Source organism: Mchenga conophoros, linkage group LG8 (assembly GCF_057382185.1).
Source record: "Mchenga conophoros isolate Kocher_MC1m ecotype Shallow Benthic linkage group LG8, M_conophoros_male_GT1.1, whole genome shotgun sequence".
Classification (NCBI taxonomy): Eukaryota; Metazoa; Chordata; class Actinopteri; order Cichliformes; family Cichlidae; genus Mchenga; species Mchenga conophoros.
In genome coordinates this window covers 26545676-26559326 of record NC_140533.1, presented here as the reverse complement: position 1 = coordinate 26559326, position 13651 = coordinate 26545676, and the positions used below count along the sequence as shown (strand labels likewise).

Genomic DNA, 13651 nt, shown 5'->3' with positions numbered 1-13651 from the left:
CATGGTAAAACTGACGTCTGCCTGGGTGTGCGCGATGGCGTAATTTCCGGGAAGTAAAAGTCTAGCAACACGGAAGCGTAGGAAAGAAAACAAATAACCGTTTAAATTTGTTTCGAGCAGAAGTCGGAGCTGACGCCTCTTCGCGCCGTGTTCGCCGTCTGGACCCCCGTCTCCACCGCACACGGTGAGATTTAACCGCCGGCCTCACGCTGTGGTGGGGTTACCTGTTGGTTTTTGTTGCCCTGCCAGAGGGGGAGAACAACCGAGCTAAACAAGGCTGGATTTAGACTTCAGGCCTTTGGTCACATAACTGACTGCTGAGTAACCGTCCAGTAAACAGGGGCTCGTGACAGCCTGAGACGGCCTTAGTTTATATGTGTAGAAAATGTCGCTGTAAATTTGTTTAGAGTGGGGGTTTTATTTGTACGGAAGGCAGAGAAGTTCAAATACAAACCCCCCTCCTCGTATTCTCACATCCACCAAATGACCAAATGTCAGGCATTTATTTATCAATTTATTGACACAGTAATGATGAAAAGCGATTTTAATAATTAATAATGTGTTTGTAAGCCAATGGAGTGAGCTCAGGTTTGAGTTAGGATTATGATGTCTGATATTTCAGGCTTAAAATAACCATTAATGTCCACTGTTATCGGTGTAAGTTTTAGTATTTTTAATTTTAATTATTTATATATTTACTTGGGGGTGGGGTGGGGGGGACTGGTGATCAGAATACACACCACAATATAAACACAGGAGTTTTTGAAGGGAGCTGATTCATAGTCATGTGGTCATCTCAGGTCTCAGGAAATGTGGAACAAAGCCTCACCAGGCTCACCGAGACTAAAACTGCAGACTGCATTGTCCATATTTTCATGTAATTTCAGTCTGCGTTTATCAAAATTTCAGTTACTTTTATTTTTCTCCATTCTAATTTTAAATTTTTATTAATCTTTTGTTTTTGTTACCTGTTTTTGTTATCTTGACCCACATGGATTTATTTTAACTCCATGTGTGACAGAGAAGCTCATCAGAGAAGAAGGGAAATCCTTGACATTTTTTGTTTTGTGGAAGACTGTTACCTGTTGACCAACTGATTGATTAATCGAATAATGAACCAGATAAAAACGATTTAAAGGCACTGGCGTATTCGATAACCTATAGATAGATAGATAGATAGATTAATCTCACTTTATAACTGAAGGTAGAGGGTACTTTCAATGGTTCCTGTTGTTTCTTACTCAATCACCACATCATATGGCTACTGATCCCAGAGGACTGCAGGAATATAAAAAAGGAGCCATAACTGATATTTGTTTGATCAAATTTGATCCTCTGCTTATATCCACATCCAGATGGATTTCCTGTTTGGAAGGAGGAAGACTCCGGAGGAGATGCTGAGGCAGAATCAGCGGGCACTCAACCGAGCCATGCGAGAACTGGACCGGGAGCGAATGAAGCTGGAGCAGCAGGAGAAGAAGATTATCGCTGACATCAAGAAAATGGCCAAACAGGGGCAAATGGTGAGGCCGTGGGGCTTGTGAGCAGAGTTTCGTTTGTACCGGAAGAATGTTCACAGTGATTTTATCGTTTCGGTCTTTGCAGGACGCCGTCAAGATCATGGCCAAAGATTTAGTGCGCACTAGGCGCTACGTTAAGAAGTTCATCATGATGAAAGCCAACATTCAGGCGGTCAGCCTGAAGATACAGACACTGAAGTCCAACAACAGTATGGCGCAGGCGATGAAAGGCGTCACCAAAGCCATGGCCACCATGAACAGACAGGTCCGATAACCAGCAAACATTCTGTGATCCAGCTTTTAAAAAATAGTAATGCACCGTGCTCAACGTGCTGACAGACTCTCATTTATTCATCCCATCCCCACAGCTGAAACTGCCTCAGATCCAAAAGATCATGATGGAGTTTGAGCGACAGAGTGAAATCATGGACATGAAGGAAGAGATGATGAACGACGCCATCGACGACGCCATGGGAGACGAGGATGATGAGGAGGAGAGGTGAGGGATTCTCAGAGCATCGGAACATGACCAGACCAAAATACTGAGCTGTTCAGTCTCTTAATCTTGGATCTCAGGTGTTTTCAGTCTCAATGCTACAGGTGTATAAATCAATCACCCAGGCCTGTGATTTATTTTTACAAATATTTGTGAAACAAAGAGCTCAATGATTTCCAGCGTGGTACTGTAATAGGATGCCAGCATGGCACCAAGTCATGTGTTTAGGAACCAGAGAAACTCAACTAAAAAATGAAGCTACAGAGCGGGTCTAGAAGTTGCCAACGTTCTGCTGAGTTCATAACTGTAGAGCTCCAAACTTCCTCTAGCATTAACATCAGCACATAAACTGTGGACGTGGAGCTTCCTGACAATGGATTTCCAAGGCCAGGAAGCTCCTGTATTTGAGATCTTTCTTAAATTTTTAAAACATTAGAAACAAAACTAATAAAATATGAGAAAGGTGTAATATTGGACAACTATCATTTGGAATAAACAGTTTAAAAGAAGGGTGCTGGTATATCAACAGCAGTATAGTACAGCATTTAAATCAAAGTATAAGATAAATTATGTGGAAGTAGAACCTTTGCATCTTTTAATTTCATCATATTTCCCATCATCTTTAGCAGCTGTGTAAAAATGAAGCTACAATAAGCAATTTAGCTGCTAATTTACATCCGTAGTGCCCGCCCCGACAGGTAGCATGAAACGAAGCTGACAGATATACAACAGAACACACTTACGGTGTTTGTTTGTTTTTTATTGACAGTAGTGAGATACCCTCTCTGGTGGCCCTGCTGTCCTTTGATTTGATTAGATGATTTATTAAACAGTCTTCTTTAAAATCATTTAAAGAAGAAGTTTATCTGGCACCCAATATCAATACGACTGGCAGACTTCTGATTTACTCTCCATGTCTGTGCTTCCTACACAGCGACGCCATTGTGTCCCAAGTGCTGGATGAGCTGGGTCTGAACCTGTCCGATGAACTGTCAAGTAAGAAAAAAAAAACCCTTTTACGTTTTTTTCTTTGACTCTCTGGATATTTTCTTTTAACGCCCCGTGTTTATTTCAGGCTTGCCGAGCACTGGCGGAAGCCTGTCGGTGGCAGGAGGGAAGAAGGCGGAGCCTCAGGCGACCCTGGCCGACGCAGACGCAGACCTGGAGGAGCGTCTGAATAACCTTCGGAGAGATTGAGCGCTGTGGCGAAGCCTTTAATACAAACATACTCGAATCTCTGTGTCTAGATTCTATTGGAAGTAGAGCCAGCGGTACGCTGGTTTGTTGCAGCAGAACTGGGGTGTATGACAAAGGTGTATGGCTTTCTGTTTGAGGTGTTTTCTCATTATGTGTAATATGTATTTTATCCAAAAAAAAAAAGCAAAAGGGTCATTATCCTTCATAGGTTTGGCAAATTGTTGCCTCATTTACGACTTTGCCAAATGACACAAGCTGACTTTATGTCACAGTCTGTAAATACTAACTCCTCCAGGCATGACGTTTTCACAAATTAAATTAACACTAATTATAAAACTGTTTAAGGAAATCCAAACGAAAGCTGGTAATATCACAAAAAATGACATTTTATATGGGTGACGTGAAGTTTTTCTTTTTTTTTTTTGTACATGAGGCTGTTTTGGTGTTTGTATCACCATAATCATAATAATAATAATACACTTGTAGCCTTTTTTGTTTAGTAGATGGAATCTGCGGTTTGTCAGGGTTTACCTGAAGATGCTGTGCAGGAAGTTGAAATATCTGCATCTTTTGCAGCTGCGTTCACAGATTTTACAGATTATATTTGGAAAGAAAGGTGAGGTCAGCTGACTTGGCACTCTTAAGATTTATTTCACCAAAATGTTAATAAAGAGTCAGTGGTGTTTATTTTTGACAAACTGTCCTGTTTTTTTTTTCTCTATTCAATAAACATTTTTTCCAGATTTAAATAACTGGCTGTGTGATCAGAGTGTTATTTTTAGCAGATTCTACCTGAACATCTCAGACAAAATTCCAGGGGAAAGATAAACTTCTTAATGTGAATTAAATCACAGCTGTTATTCGTTTATTTCAATTATTCAGTTTTCTGAAAAACTGCTTGAGATAGGTTTTCAATATCTGCTACTAAGGTTCTATGAACATGTGTAGTTAGTTTAGAGAACTGAGAAGAAGTCTGAAGTCTTGAGTCACGCATCATTTCTTTATATTTTCCTCAGCCATAAAAGGCTGATGGGGTATGTGCGTCACCCCACTGGGACACATTAATTTGTTAAGGCGATAACTCGAGAAGGAAGTCACTTAGGATTTTCAAATTGATACCACAGGTGCATCTACTACAAATCTTGGACAAGTTCGAATCTCACTGAGCTTGATGGCAAGGACAGAAAAGGCTTTCTGAAAATTACGTGAATGTGATAACTTGAGAACAAGGCAATGTAGGATTTTGAAACTGATACTATAAGTGTGTCTGCTGTGACATTGAGAGGCAGCACTGGTGGTTGCCAGTATTTTTTAAGGTGTTCTTCAGCACCAGTTCTCCAGGCCTTTCTCGATGTCTTTTAAAGTTTTTCTTTGGACATTGGCTGCTTTTTCACTCATTTCCCATCCAGTCCTTGTACCTGATCAATTGCAGAGGAATGTTTCTTCCTATGTTCACCCACTTAACACTGACCTATGAACCATGCAAGCATAAAAAAAGTCTCCTGATTCAGTGTTTACACAAAACACACAACAAAGAACCGGTTTTAAGTTGTATATTTAGGTACTTTGTTACTAGCAGTCATAAGATCAAAGACTTTGGTCCCATTTCTTTAGCTGAATCTACAAAGTACCAGAAACAACAGTTTGAGTGATATAAAATTTTATACCAACAAGGTGATTCCCAAAGAGCTACCAGCTGAAAACCTGGCATATCTGGGCATGGTGTGCAGTGTGTCTGTAAGAACAATGAGGAAAGTGGACAAGCGGTGCACAAAAGATGAAGTGGAAGGCCTAAAAATATCTGGCAGATAAAGGGAAAAGTCCACCTGATGCCAGACCTGAGAAATGACTCTGACCCTTCAGTTGATCCATCTACTCCAAGGGAGAAAAGGCAGGTTACACAAGAACTGGGCTCAAAATCAGCAGGTCGTCTTACAGAGCGATTTTAAATATCTGAAGTTTTAGTCCAGACTGAGGTACAACTGTGAGTCTACAGTCATCTCTGAAACATGGTGGAGGCTCTGTGGTGGTTTGGGGATGAATTTCAGACAGTGGCGTTATAGATCTTGTGAAAATTGATGGAATTAAAAAAAGTACGGTCATTTTTTGATCCATGCAATATCATCTAGAACAGCTTCATTTGTAAGCATGACAATCATCCCAAACACACTGCTGGTGCAGTAAAAGGACCAGCCAGGGGTGGGATGATCATGAGAACGAACAGCCCAAAACTACATGGGAGGAGCTTGTTAATGACCTGTTAACACCTGGAAATTTTCAGTTATACTTCCTCTCTACTCCAGTCATCAGGATCACAGGCACAGATAAAGGAGATGAGGCTGAAGTTGTACACAGTTAAATCTAAACAGTTTTTGTGCTATGTATGGAAAAAATAGCTTTATGTATTTTTCATAAACAACCTCCTAGTGTACATTTGTACCCACTTCATCCCTCTCAAATAACCACATCCACATATGATAGACATATTCATTTTATTCCAAAAAAAGTTTTACTTTCAAAACTGTCAATTTGTCAACTTACAATCATAGAACGATATTGATGTACTCAACACTTCCAACATTAAATAATAAAAAAATAACAGCAATGTTTTATGTACATTTGTTTCTGAAAGCTATGTACAGAAAAACAACAGGAAAAAACAAAAAACAAAAACTGACTTTGTATTTCCAGAATGTGCCGCATATGCAGGTGCACACTGAGCAGCTGAAAAAAATTTAAGCTGCAGAAAGCTGTTGCATCAAATGTAGAAGAGGCTGAGAGAACACAGCGAAGAGGAAAACCTGCAGAAACCAAACACTGCGACTGTGACTGAGATGAACTCGCAGAGGGAGAGATTAACTGGCAGCGTGTTAAAGAGCGCGCACAGACTACAGCTAGAAAGCTTCATTTTCTAAAACGGCTCCCGTGAATGTCAGGAGTCTGATGCGTACACCTAAATCGTATATTTACTGGACACAAGCTTTTTTTTTTTTTTTATTGGAAACAAAAGAGAAAAATCAAGATCAAAAATCAAACTTTGTTATTATCAGATCGGCCGAACTGAGCGGCCAAAGGTCATGCTTTCAAGACAGTATTTTTGTAGCCCAATGAGCAGAGATTATTCTCCATTTTGGGGCAAAGCCATGCTAATACCTTTTTATTTTTTATCATTTGGAAACAGCTAAAGAGAGTCCATGCATCTCACATAAAAAAAGGAACTAACAGAAACAAAACCAAAAAAAAAAAAAAACCCCAAAACAACAACAACAAAAAAAGGGGACAGGTTACTGAATTCGACGCCAAGTTTACCACCCGAATAATTTCCTGTACCTTTGTTCTCAAACCCAATCATCTGATTGTTTACATTTTTCACCTTACACTGGATTGGCTCGATTATTTTATATATATATATATGCATATATATGAAATCATGCTGGCTCAAAACTCCCAATAATCACACCTAACATCGATAAAATCTTAATGCAGTCGTGTGCAATCGATATAGGCAATACACAGCACGACATTGATGCGGGGAGAACAGGCGCGGTGACACGACCCAAGCGAAAAGGATGCAGCTGCATTGCTCGCGAAGCTCTATTTTCAGTCAAAGTGGCTTTAAATCGTTCCCTCTACACGTATGCACAAAGATTAGAGCTCCTCAGCTTGTCCCTTAATACTACCGACCCCATATAACACGACAGAAACACCACATCTGTTTGATTAAGTCTACGGGTCTTTTTTACGTCTGTGGTGCAGATCCACCAAAAAAGTATCAGGACATGCATGTAACTCTTGGTAAATGTGTAATTATGAACAGCTGCTGACTTGAGGGCTGTAATCTTCTGGCATGGAGGGCTCAGCCTCTCTTTTAAGAGACCGAAAACATCAAGGACACCCTGCCCTGCAGATATCGTCCATCCTTTACCAAAACTCAGGAGAGCAAAAGCAACAGTGACAGTTAAACAAAGCGACTAGTGATGCGACTCCCTGCCACACCAGCAAATTTTTTTGTTTTGTTTTTTTTAATCTGGGTGTGGAGCATCATCATAATCATCTTCTTCTCCCACCACTGCTGCTGTTTTTTAAGGGCTTCACTTCCTGCAGGTCCGGTGAGGCGTGTGTTTCTTGGGAACCTCAATGCGGCACCGGCTGCGGTCATCCAGCCAAGGCAGCTCAAAGTTCCTGGAGAGAAAACAACGGACAGTCGACCCTCAGTTCAAGAGTAAAGACGAGTGAAAATAACTGGAATGCTCCTGCTGCTTTTTCTCATTTTATATCATATATATGCTACACACACAGAGTTACAATGACAGATGCTGATATTAAAAACAGCTTCAGGTTCTTATAAAAGCATCGGCGTATACCAAAACTTCAAACCTTTTGTTTACGAAGGCCAGACAATATAGTGGTAAACCTACAATATTTATTAGAGACTAAATGTTGAAAAGATGAGATATGTGAGTGAATTGCACATAAAACAGATGCTTAATGGCCTTATCAACATACCATCACTGAATAATAATATTAAACCCTCTGGTGTCTGTTCATTTTTCACTGGAGTGGGGTGAGTGGTGTCCTTTAGCAGCTTTATTAAAATATAATTTATTTATTTAAAGTTTGTTTGTTTTGTTTATAATAATTATTTAACTCCTGGCTCAAAGGGAGCTTGTTTCAAACTGATGGGCTGCACCAAAGCACCGTATAAGATAAGGATATGTAACTGTTAATCATCAAAGCTAGTGTGATAGTCCAAGGACAAAAAAAAAAATGGACTGCATTAGGTTCCATTTAAATCATTTTATCCCAGCTTTAAATGAATACAGGCCTGCAATAAATTACAGAAGAAATACAGCAGGGGAAGAGGTGGACTGTGAAAATGGCCTTCACTTCATTTGATGTTTTGTCTTAAATGAAACTCAGACTACACAAAGATTTTAGCTATGATGTTTGTTCAGTTAGAGGCAAATTTCTGTTACCATGTGAGCCAAACAGGCAGGTTGAACAGCAGGTGAGTGGGGCTGCTGTGCTCACTCAACCATATTAAGGATATATGGCCCAACTGACACAGAAGCAAAGTAGTGCCTGAGCTTTAACCTCACAGAGAGCACTTGTACATATGCTGAGCTTGTTATTGGAAGCTTTGGCCATATTTAAAGATAATCCACCAATATTATTAACAGTTTGTATATTAATAAAGGAAAAGCCCAAAACAAAAAACTTTTAACTTACTGTTGTGAGAGTTTAGGCAGAGGCCGACCAAATGCAACCACAGGCAAGAAGGGAGTGATCACTATACTTTCAACTGGAAGAGAATTAAGAATTAAAATTAAGAATGAAAATCTCCTGGTTTGATTTAAGAATTACACTGCTCTAATACTGAAGATGTACCATCTTCGGTGTCGGGATAGAAGGACGACAACTCCGGCTCGGTCTCCTGGACAACTTTCTTCCTGTTCATGCGCTGCTGCAGACGCTGGAACATGCGCTGCTCTCTGATTCGCTGGATATCCCATCTAGAAACACGCAGGATTCGTTTACATGACAGGAAAAGTAAAGAGTGAGAGACAGGTGGTAGTGGGGCTGCTCAATTATGGCAAAAAATAAATAAATACATAAAAAAAAAAAAAAAAAAATCACTATTTTGGTATGCAGATTGACATTATTTAATTTGATTTATATAAGCATTAAAAGCTCAACATCGCTGATAATATCACACTTTCAGCTTTCATTCATTAAAATGGGGTGGGGGATACTTTGGCATTCTTCAACAATGAGAGCAGAACAGACCTTGATGTTTATTCATACTCTGGTCTTTAATATTTAAATCCAGGGCTCAGTTTAGACCAAGTCTCCGAAAATGCTCATCAAAACTATTTAATAATCAAAATTTAGAAAAAATTTATCCAATACAGGTTGTTGCAGTTTACTCCAGCACCCATACCGCTCAACACTCAAGAAATGCATTTGTTAAAATGTTAAACCAAGTCAGCGACCGGTACCTTTTCCTCCTCTTCTCATCCAACTCGAGCTTTGAGTGACGTTTCAAAAACACGCCGTCGTCTAGCGGCTTGAGGGGAAACAGAAGTGAATTGTGAGTTAAAAATTCATTTGGATCTGATGTGAGTTCATTTTAGGAGGTACAAGTTTCTTTTCAGATGCGTCTCTCACCTCAGGGGGATTAAAAGAGGAGTCTTCATTCAGCGGCTCTATTATATTTTCCCTCCAAGATGGGACTAGGAGGTGAACAGAAGCAGGGAGAAGAGTTTATTCATAGATATTTTGTTCAGGACACTTTGAAGGATAAAGTGATTGAAGGTGGGATATAGGTTAGGCTTACAAACAATCAGCATATCATGTACTACATGAGGAGTCCACTCACTGGCCACCTCTTCCTCCTTTTTCGGGGAAGTCTCACGCAGGGGGGACAGAGGAGGTTGGTTCCAGCAACACAGATACATCTCTGTCGTTGACATGAAGGGGAGATCCTCCATCTGGCAGCTCAGTTCAGCCTCCTCTTTGCAAAGGAGCAAACCGTCCCTTTCTGCCCTCGTGGGAACAGTCTTCTCTGGGGTTTCCTTGCTGCGTAGCTCTCTCTGATTAGGAGAGCCAGGCTCAATTTCGGGCTTCTGCGGGCTCAACTTGGCACTTTTACCTCGAGATTTTTGCCCTTTTGTATCACCAAAGCAAGATTTCCTAAAAATGAAAGACATAAAATGGAAATTGGCCTTTGGAAATGCAAGTGGTCTACATACAGTGCAGGCAACAAGTCTGCGGCATCTTATCTAACAGTATCAATTCCCCATTATTTCTGGATATTTAGGAAATAAATAATGGCAGTTTCCCTTTGGAGGACGGTTAAAATCTTTTTGGTCTTTCGTATGCAGAAAAATGTCACCTCATTTTCCTTTAATAACGTGGACAAAGTCTGAATAGACCAAATTATACAGAGCATTTTTTCACTTTATTATGTGGAACAGGAACAAACACTTGTGCTGCCTCTGCTGGCGTTTATTGTACCTTTTATGACCTTTGCCACCCCGACTGAAGATGAGTGGCGTGGCTGGGTCAGGCTGTGGACTCTCGAGCTCCAGATCCCACATGTCCTCTTTGTCAGGGGTCCATGGCTCCAAGGGCTGGAAAAGGCGCTTATCACGGGGTGGGTCCTTCCTTGTGAGCTGAAGGCGGCGCTCCATTCGCTCAATACGTGCAAGCAGCTGCAAAAGAAGGAAGACATGAGTGTGGAAAAAAGCAACATTTCTGGGATAAAGAAGGAAAAAGTGACAGAAAACACATTAAGACGGGCCAAGACTTTAACGTACCGTCTCTTTGTCTGCTTTGAGCTCATCTATCTCCTTGTCCTTGGACTGGAGCTGTTGTTGCTGTTGTTCAATGAGGTCCAGCTGGAGGAGGAGAATCTGACGGAGGCAGTTGGCCTGTGTGTGAGGGTTGGCAGGGGTCTTCCTGATGTTCCTCCACTTACCCTCAGATGAGAGTTCGATGGATGCGGTGCCAAGCACTCCAGGTACAACCCCTTTCGCACTTTCATCAGCACCGGCATCCTTTGAGTTATTGTTCACAGCCATCTGAGGGTTTTCCATATTGTCAACAGAGAGGGGTTTACCTTTCACCGGGGTTCCCTCACCCCCCATTGGTCTGACAGGGGACAGTACCCCCACAGGTTTAGTGTCTCCTTGAACTACCTCTGCAACAGTGGCAGCGAGGGCAACCTTGCTTGTCATGTAATTCTGGTCTAAGTCCTTTGATTTGATTGGGATCTCGCCCCTCTGCACGTCTTGAACATCTATAACAAAGTCGCAGGACTCCCTCTTGAGGCTCACGGGGCTAACGGTGACGACCCCGGCATCAGCGTGCTGCCTGAATCGCGTGTTTGGATACAGCGTGGACCTCAGAGTCATGGCGAACACAACGACGACTTTTCATCCTGAGATTCAACCAGCAGCAACTTCACATGTGAACTCGAAGCTACTGTCCTGCAAAAACAAAGGACAAATTCATCCGTCTGGCTCCTCCTGTGTGTTTATTTCATAGAGTACACAGTCTTTGCGCTTGGGGTAAAAAACATACACGGGCTTGTAACGGTTGGACAAATCAAAGAGGACTACACGGTTAAACTGTATGATTTGGGGGCACATTTTACAAAAAAAAATGCTCGCCGGGTTTGAAAACTGAAGCTAAGCTATACTAGCACAGCAGTGCAAACACAGACACGCTGATTTGGTAACAAACTCGGGCGTTTGATGGGAATTTGACCCATTAATAATGCACCTGGGTCGACATTTCAGTGTGGAGGCTTCAAACAAGGACTCGGGAGTGGCTGTGTAGGACACTGGCATCAGCCATCTCCTCCATTTTGGTTCTCGCGGAATCACGAAAAAACAATAACAGCTAGCTAGGTGGCTAACGCTAACCGGTTAGTTAAACGGACAAACCGCGCGCCCGCAGAGGGCCGGCTGTAACGTACGCATTGTGATATTCATAATTCACACGTACCTGCTTTTTACCAACACGCTTTTATACGTTTTCAGCTTACATCGACTATTATTCAAGTCCACCTGCAACTGTCTTCACGTTCCCTCCTCAAGACTTGTTTTAAAGCGCTGACTACTGCGCATGCGTAATTTGTTGGATGGCCATTTCTTATGTTTTGGAGGTTTCCATCGGAAGGGCACCAGTAGGGGGCGCGAGAAAGCACAACGACGCTTTATACATGCATTAAACCAACATTAGATAATGAAATGGCGACATTTCGAGACCATTGTTAAACATTTTTCAAGTAAGTCGTTATAGACGCCGAGTATGTATTATTTGGAAGTGCATTTAGTCAAAGAGTAACTACTCCCTTTAGAGCTGCCTGAAAAGTCCCCCTGGATATTTAAAAAATGCAACCGAGTGAAGCAACCGGAAACAACGACTGAAGGGGCGTGTTCTAGTGTTACGTTGTTGTCACGTAAGAGGTCAACGTGTTACCTCCGTGGTTGGACGTCAATTTTTCAACTTTGAGCTGATAGAAACACTATGGACTTACATGAGAACTGTCTTTTGTTAAAAACTATAAATAAATAATTCATTTTAAATGTAAATTACAAAATAAATATAGATTACAGTTGAACACCATTTTAACCATTGTTTCTAACAGACAAAGGCTATTACTTCGAGGTTCAAATATGTAAAATACATAAGAAATTCCTGTCAGCAGATAGGCTGCTTTTTGCAAACGGACATCATACAGAGCAAAGAGTAGAAAAAATGTCTAAAACAGAGCTTTCAGAGTACTCTGAAGCCGGAGTTTTTGACCCACATGATTACCTACACAATTCAGCTTTTACACCACTCTGCATTAGTTATTATTAATCTCTGGCTCTCTTCCACAGCATTTCTTTGTCCTGTCTTCCTCCTCTCACCCCTAACTGGTCGCACTAGTTGGCTGCCCCTTTCCTGAGCCTTGTTCTGCTGGAGGTTTCTTCCTGTTAAAGAGGAGTTTTTCCTTCCCACTGCTGCCAAAGCGCTTGCTCACAGGAAATTGTCTGATTTTTGTGTTTTTTTTTTCTGTTTTCTCTGTATTATTGTAGCATCTGTACCTTACAATATAAAGTGCCTCGAGGCAACTGTTCTTGTGATTTGGCATTATAGAAACAAAATTTAAATGAAACTGAATTAACTATCTTAATATTTGAAAGCATCCACCCTATATATGATAGTAATGGGTCTTCTTTAAGCTATAATTTCAGTGTCACTGTGTGAGGGTTGCAATAGCTGAGGCTAAGGTGTTTTGTGAGAGGAGCAGTAGGTGTCATTACTTTGGAGAAAGTGCACTCAAAAAACAGATTCAGGTCCTCCTTTCAAAGAACACATGCAAATTATGTTAGTTGTTCACAAATGCAATTAAAAAATACCAAATTAATTTGATTTTCTTTGTGTAAACCTAAAATTATTCAAAACCAGCAGAGGCTGATTCTGAACACAAAATGAATGAGTTTGTTGGGGCACTGGGGGTAGGAGGAGTACATTATTGCACTTAAGTATTTGTAAAGTCAAAGAAATAAATTCAAGCCCCTCTTTAAGCTTAAACATTATTTTTAATCTCATTCAACGCAAATGTAGCACTCCAGCGTTACTGCAATTATTATTCGTGTGGTGAACCTAAATTATTTTCTCTCAAAGCAGTCTTTGTCACAAGAACACAAAGTTATTGAGTTACACAACGGTCCGCCTTCTTTGAAAATTTTGCGCTCTTTCAGGATCACCTAAATGAATGCAGCTGCTCTTCGCCTCTCTGTACTTTTTGGATAAAACTACACCTTCAGGTAAGGTAACATATTATTTTTCCATATATCCAATTGTGTATTTCTTTATCAGCTAAATCTATAATGCTATTTATCATAGAAGCTTGTAACAGTTGTTTTTTGAACTTTTGGTG

The 13651-nt window shown here is 40.8% G+C and overlaps 2 protein-coding genes across 4 annotated transcripts; one reads left to right on the top strand and one right to left on the bottom strand.

Annotated features, from left to right (window-relative positions):
* The first annotated feature begins 26 nt into the window (after positions 1–26).
* chmp2a (charged multivesicular body protein 2A) lies at positions 27–3966 on the top strand. Its single transcript, XM_085285297.1, has 6 exons — positions 27–184; positions 1356–1523; positions 1606–1785; positions 1889–2019; positions 2951–3012; positions 3092–3966. Exons 2-6 carry the CDS (start codon positions 1356–1358, stop codon positions 3211–3213), a joined length of 663 nt encoding a protein of 220 aa, XP_085141423.1. The 5' UTR covers positions 27–184; the 3' UTR covers positions 3214–3966.
* Positions 3967–5686: 1720 nt separating this feature from the next.
* On the bottom strand, positions 5687–12128 carry msl1b (MSL complex subunit 1b). Of its 3 annotated transcripts, none has more exons than XM_085285292.1 (9): positions 11725–12128; positions 10533–11204; positions 10231–10427; positions 9551–9906; positions 9382–9446; positions 9213–9280; positions 8602–8726; positions 8443–8515; positions 5687–7395 (listed from the first exon to the last, which is right to left on the bottom strand). In XM_085285292.1, the coding sequence occupies exons 2-9, from the start codon at positions 11127–11129 to the stop codon at positions 7305–7307; spliced, it is 1572 nt and encodes a 523-aa protein (XP_085141418.1). In that variant the 5' UTR covers positions 11130–11204; positions 11725–12128; the 3' UTR covers positions 5687–7304. The 3 variants fall into 3 exon arrangements, with proteins under 3 accessions (XP_085141418.1, XP_085141421.1, XP_085141420.1); XM_085285295.1 differs by having other exon boundaries at positions 9593–9906; positions 11725–12127; XM_085285294.1 differs by lacking the exon at positions 11725–12128 and adding an exon at positions 11500–11693.
* Between the last annotated feature and the right edge of the window lie 1523 nt (positions 12129–13651).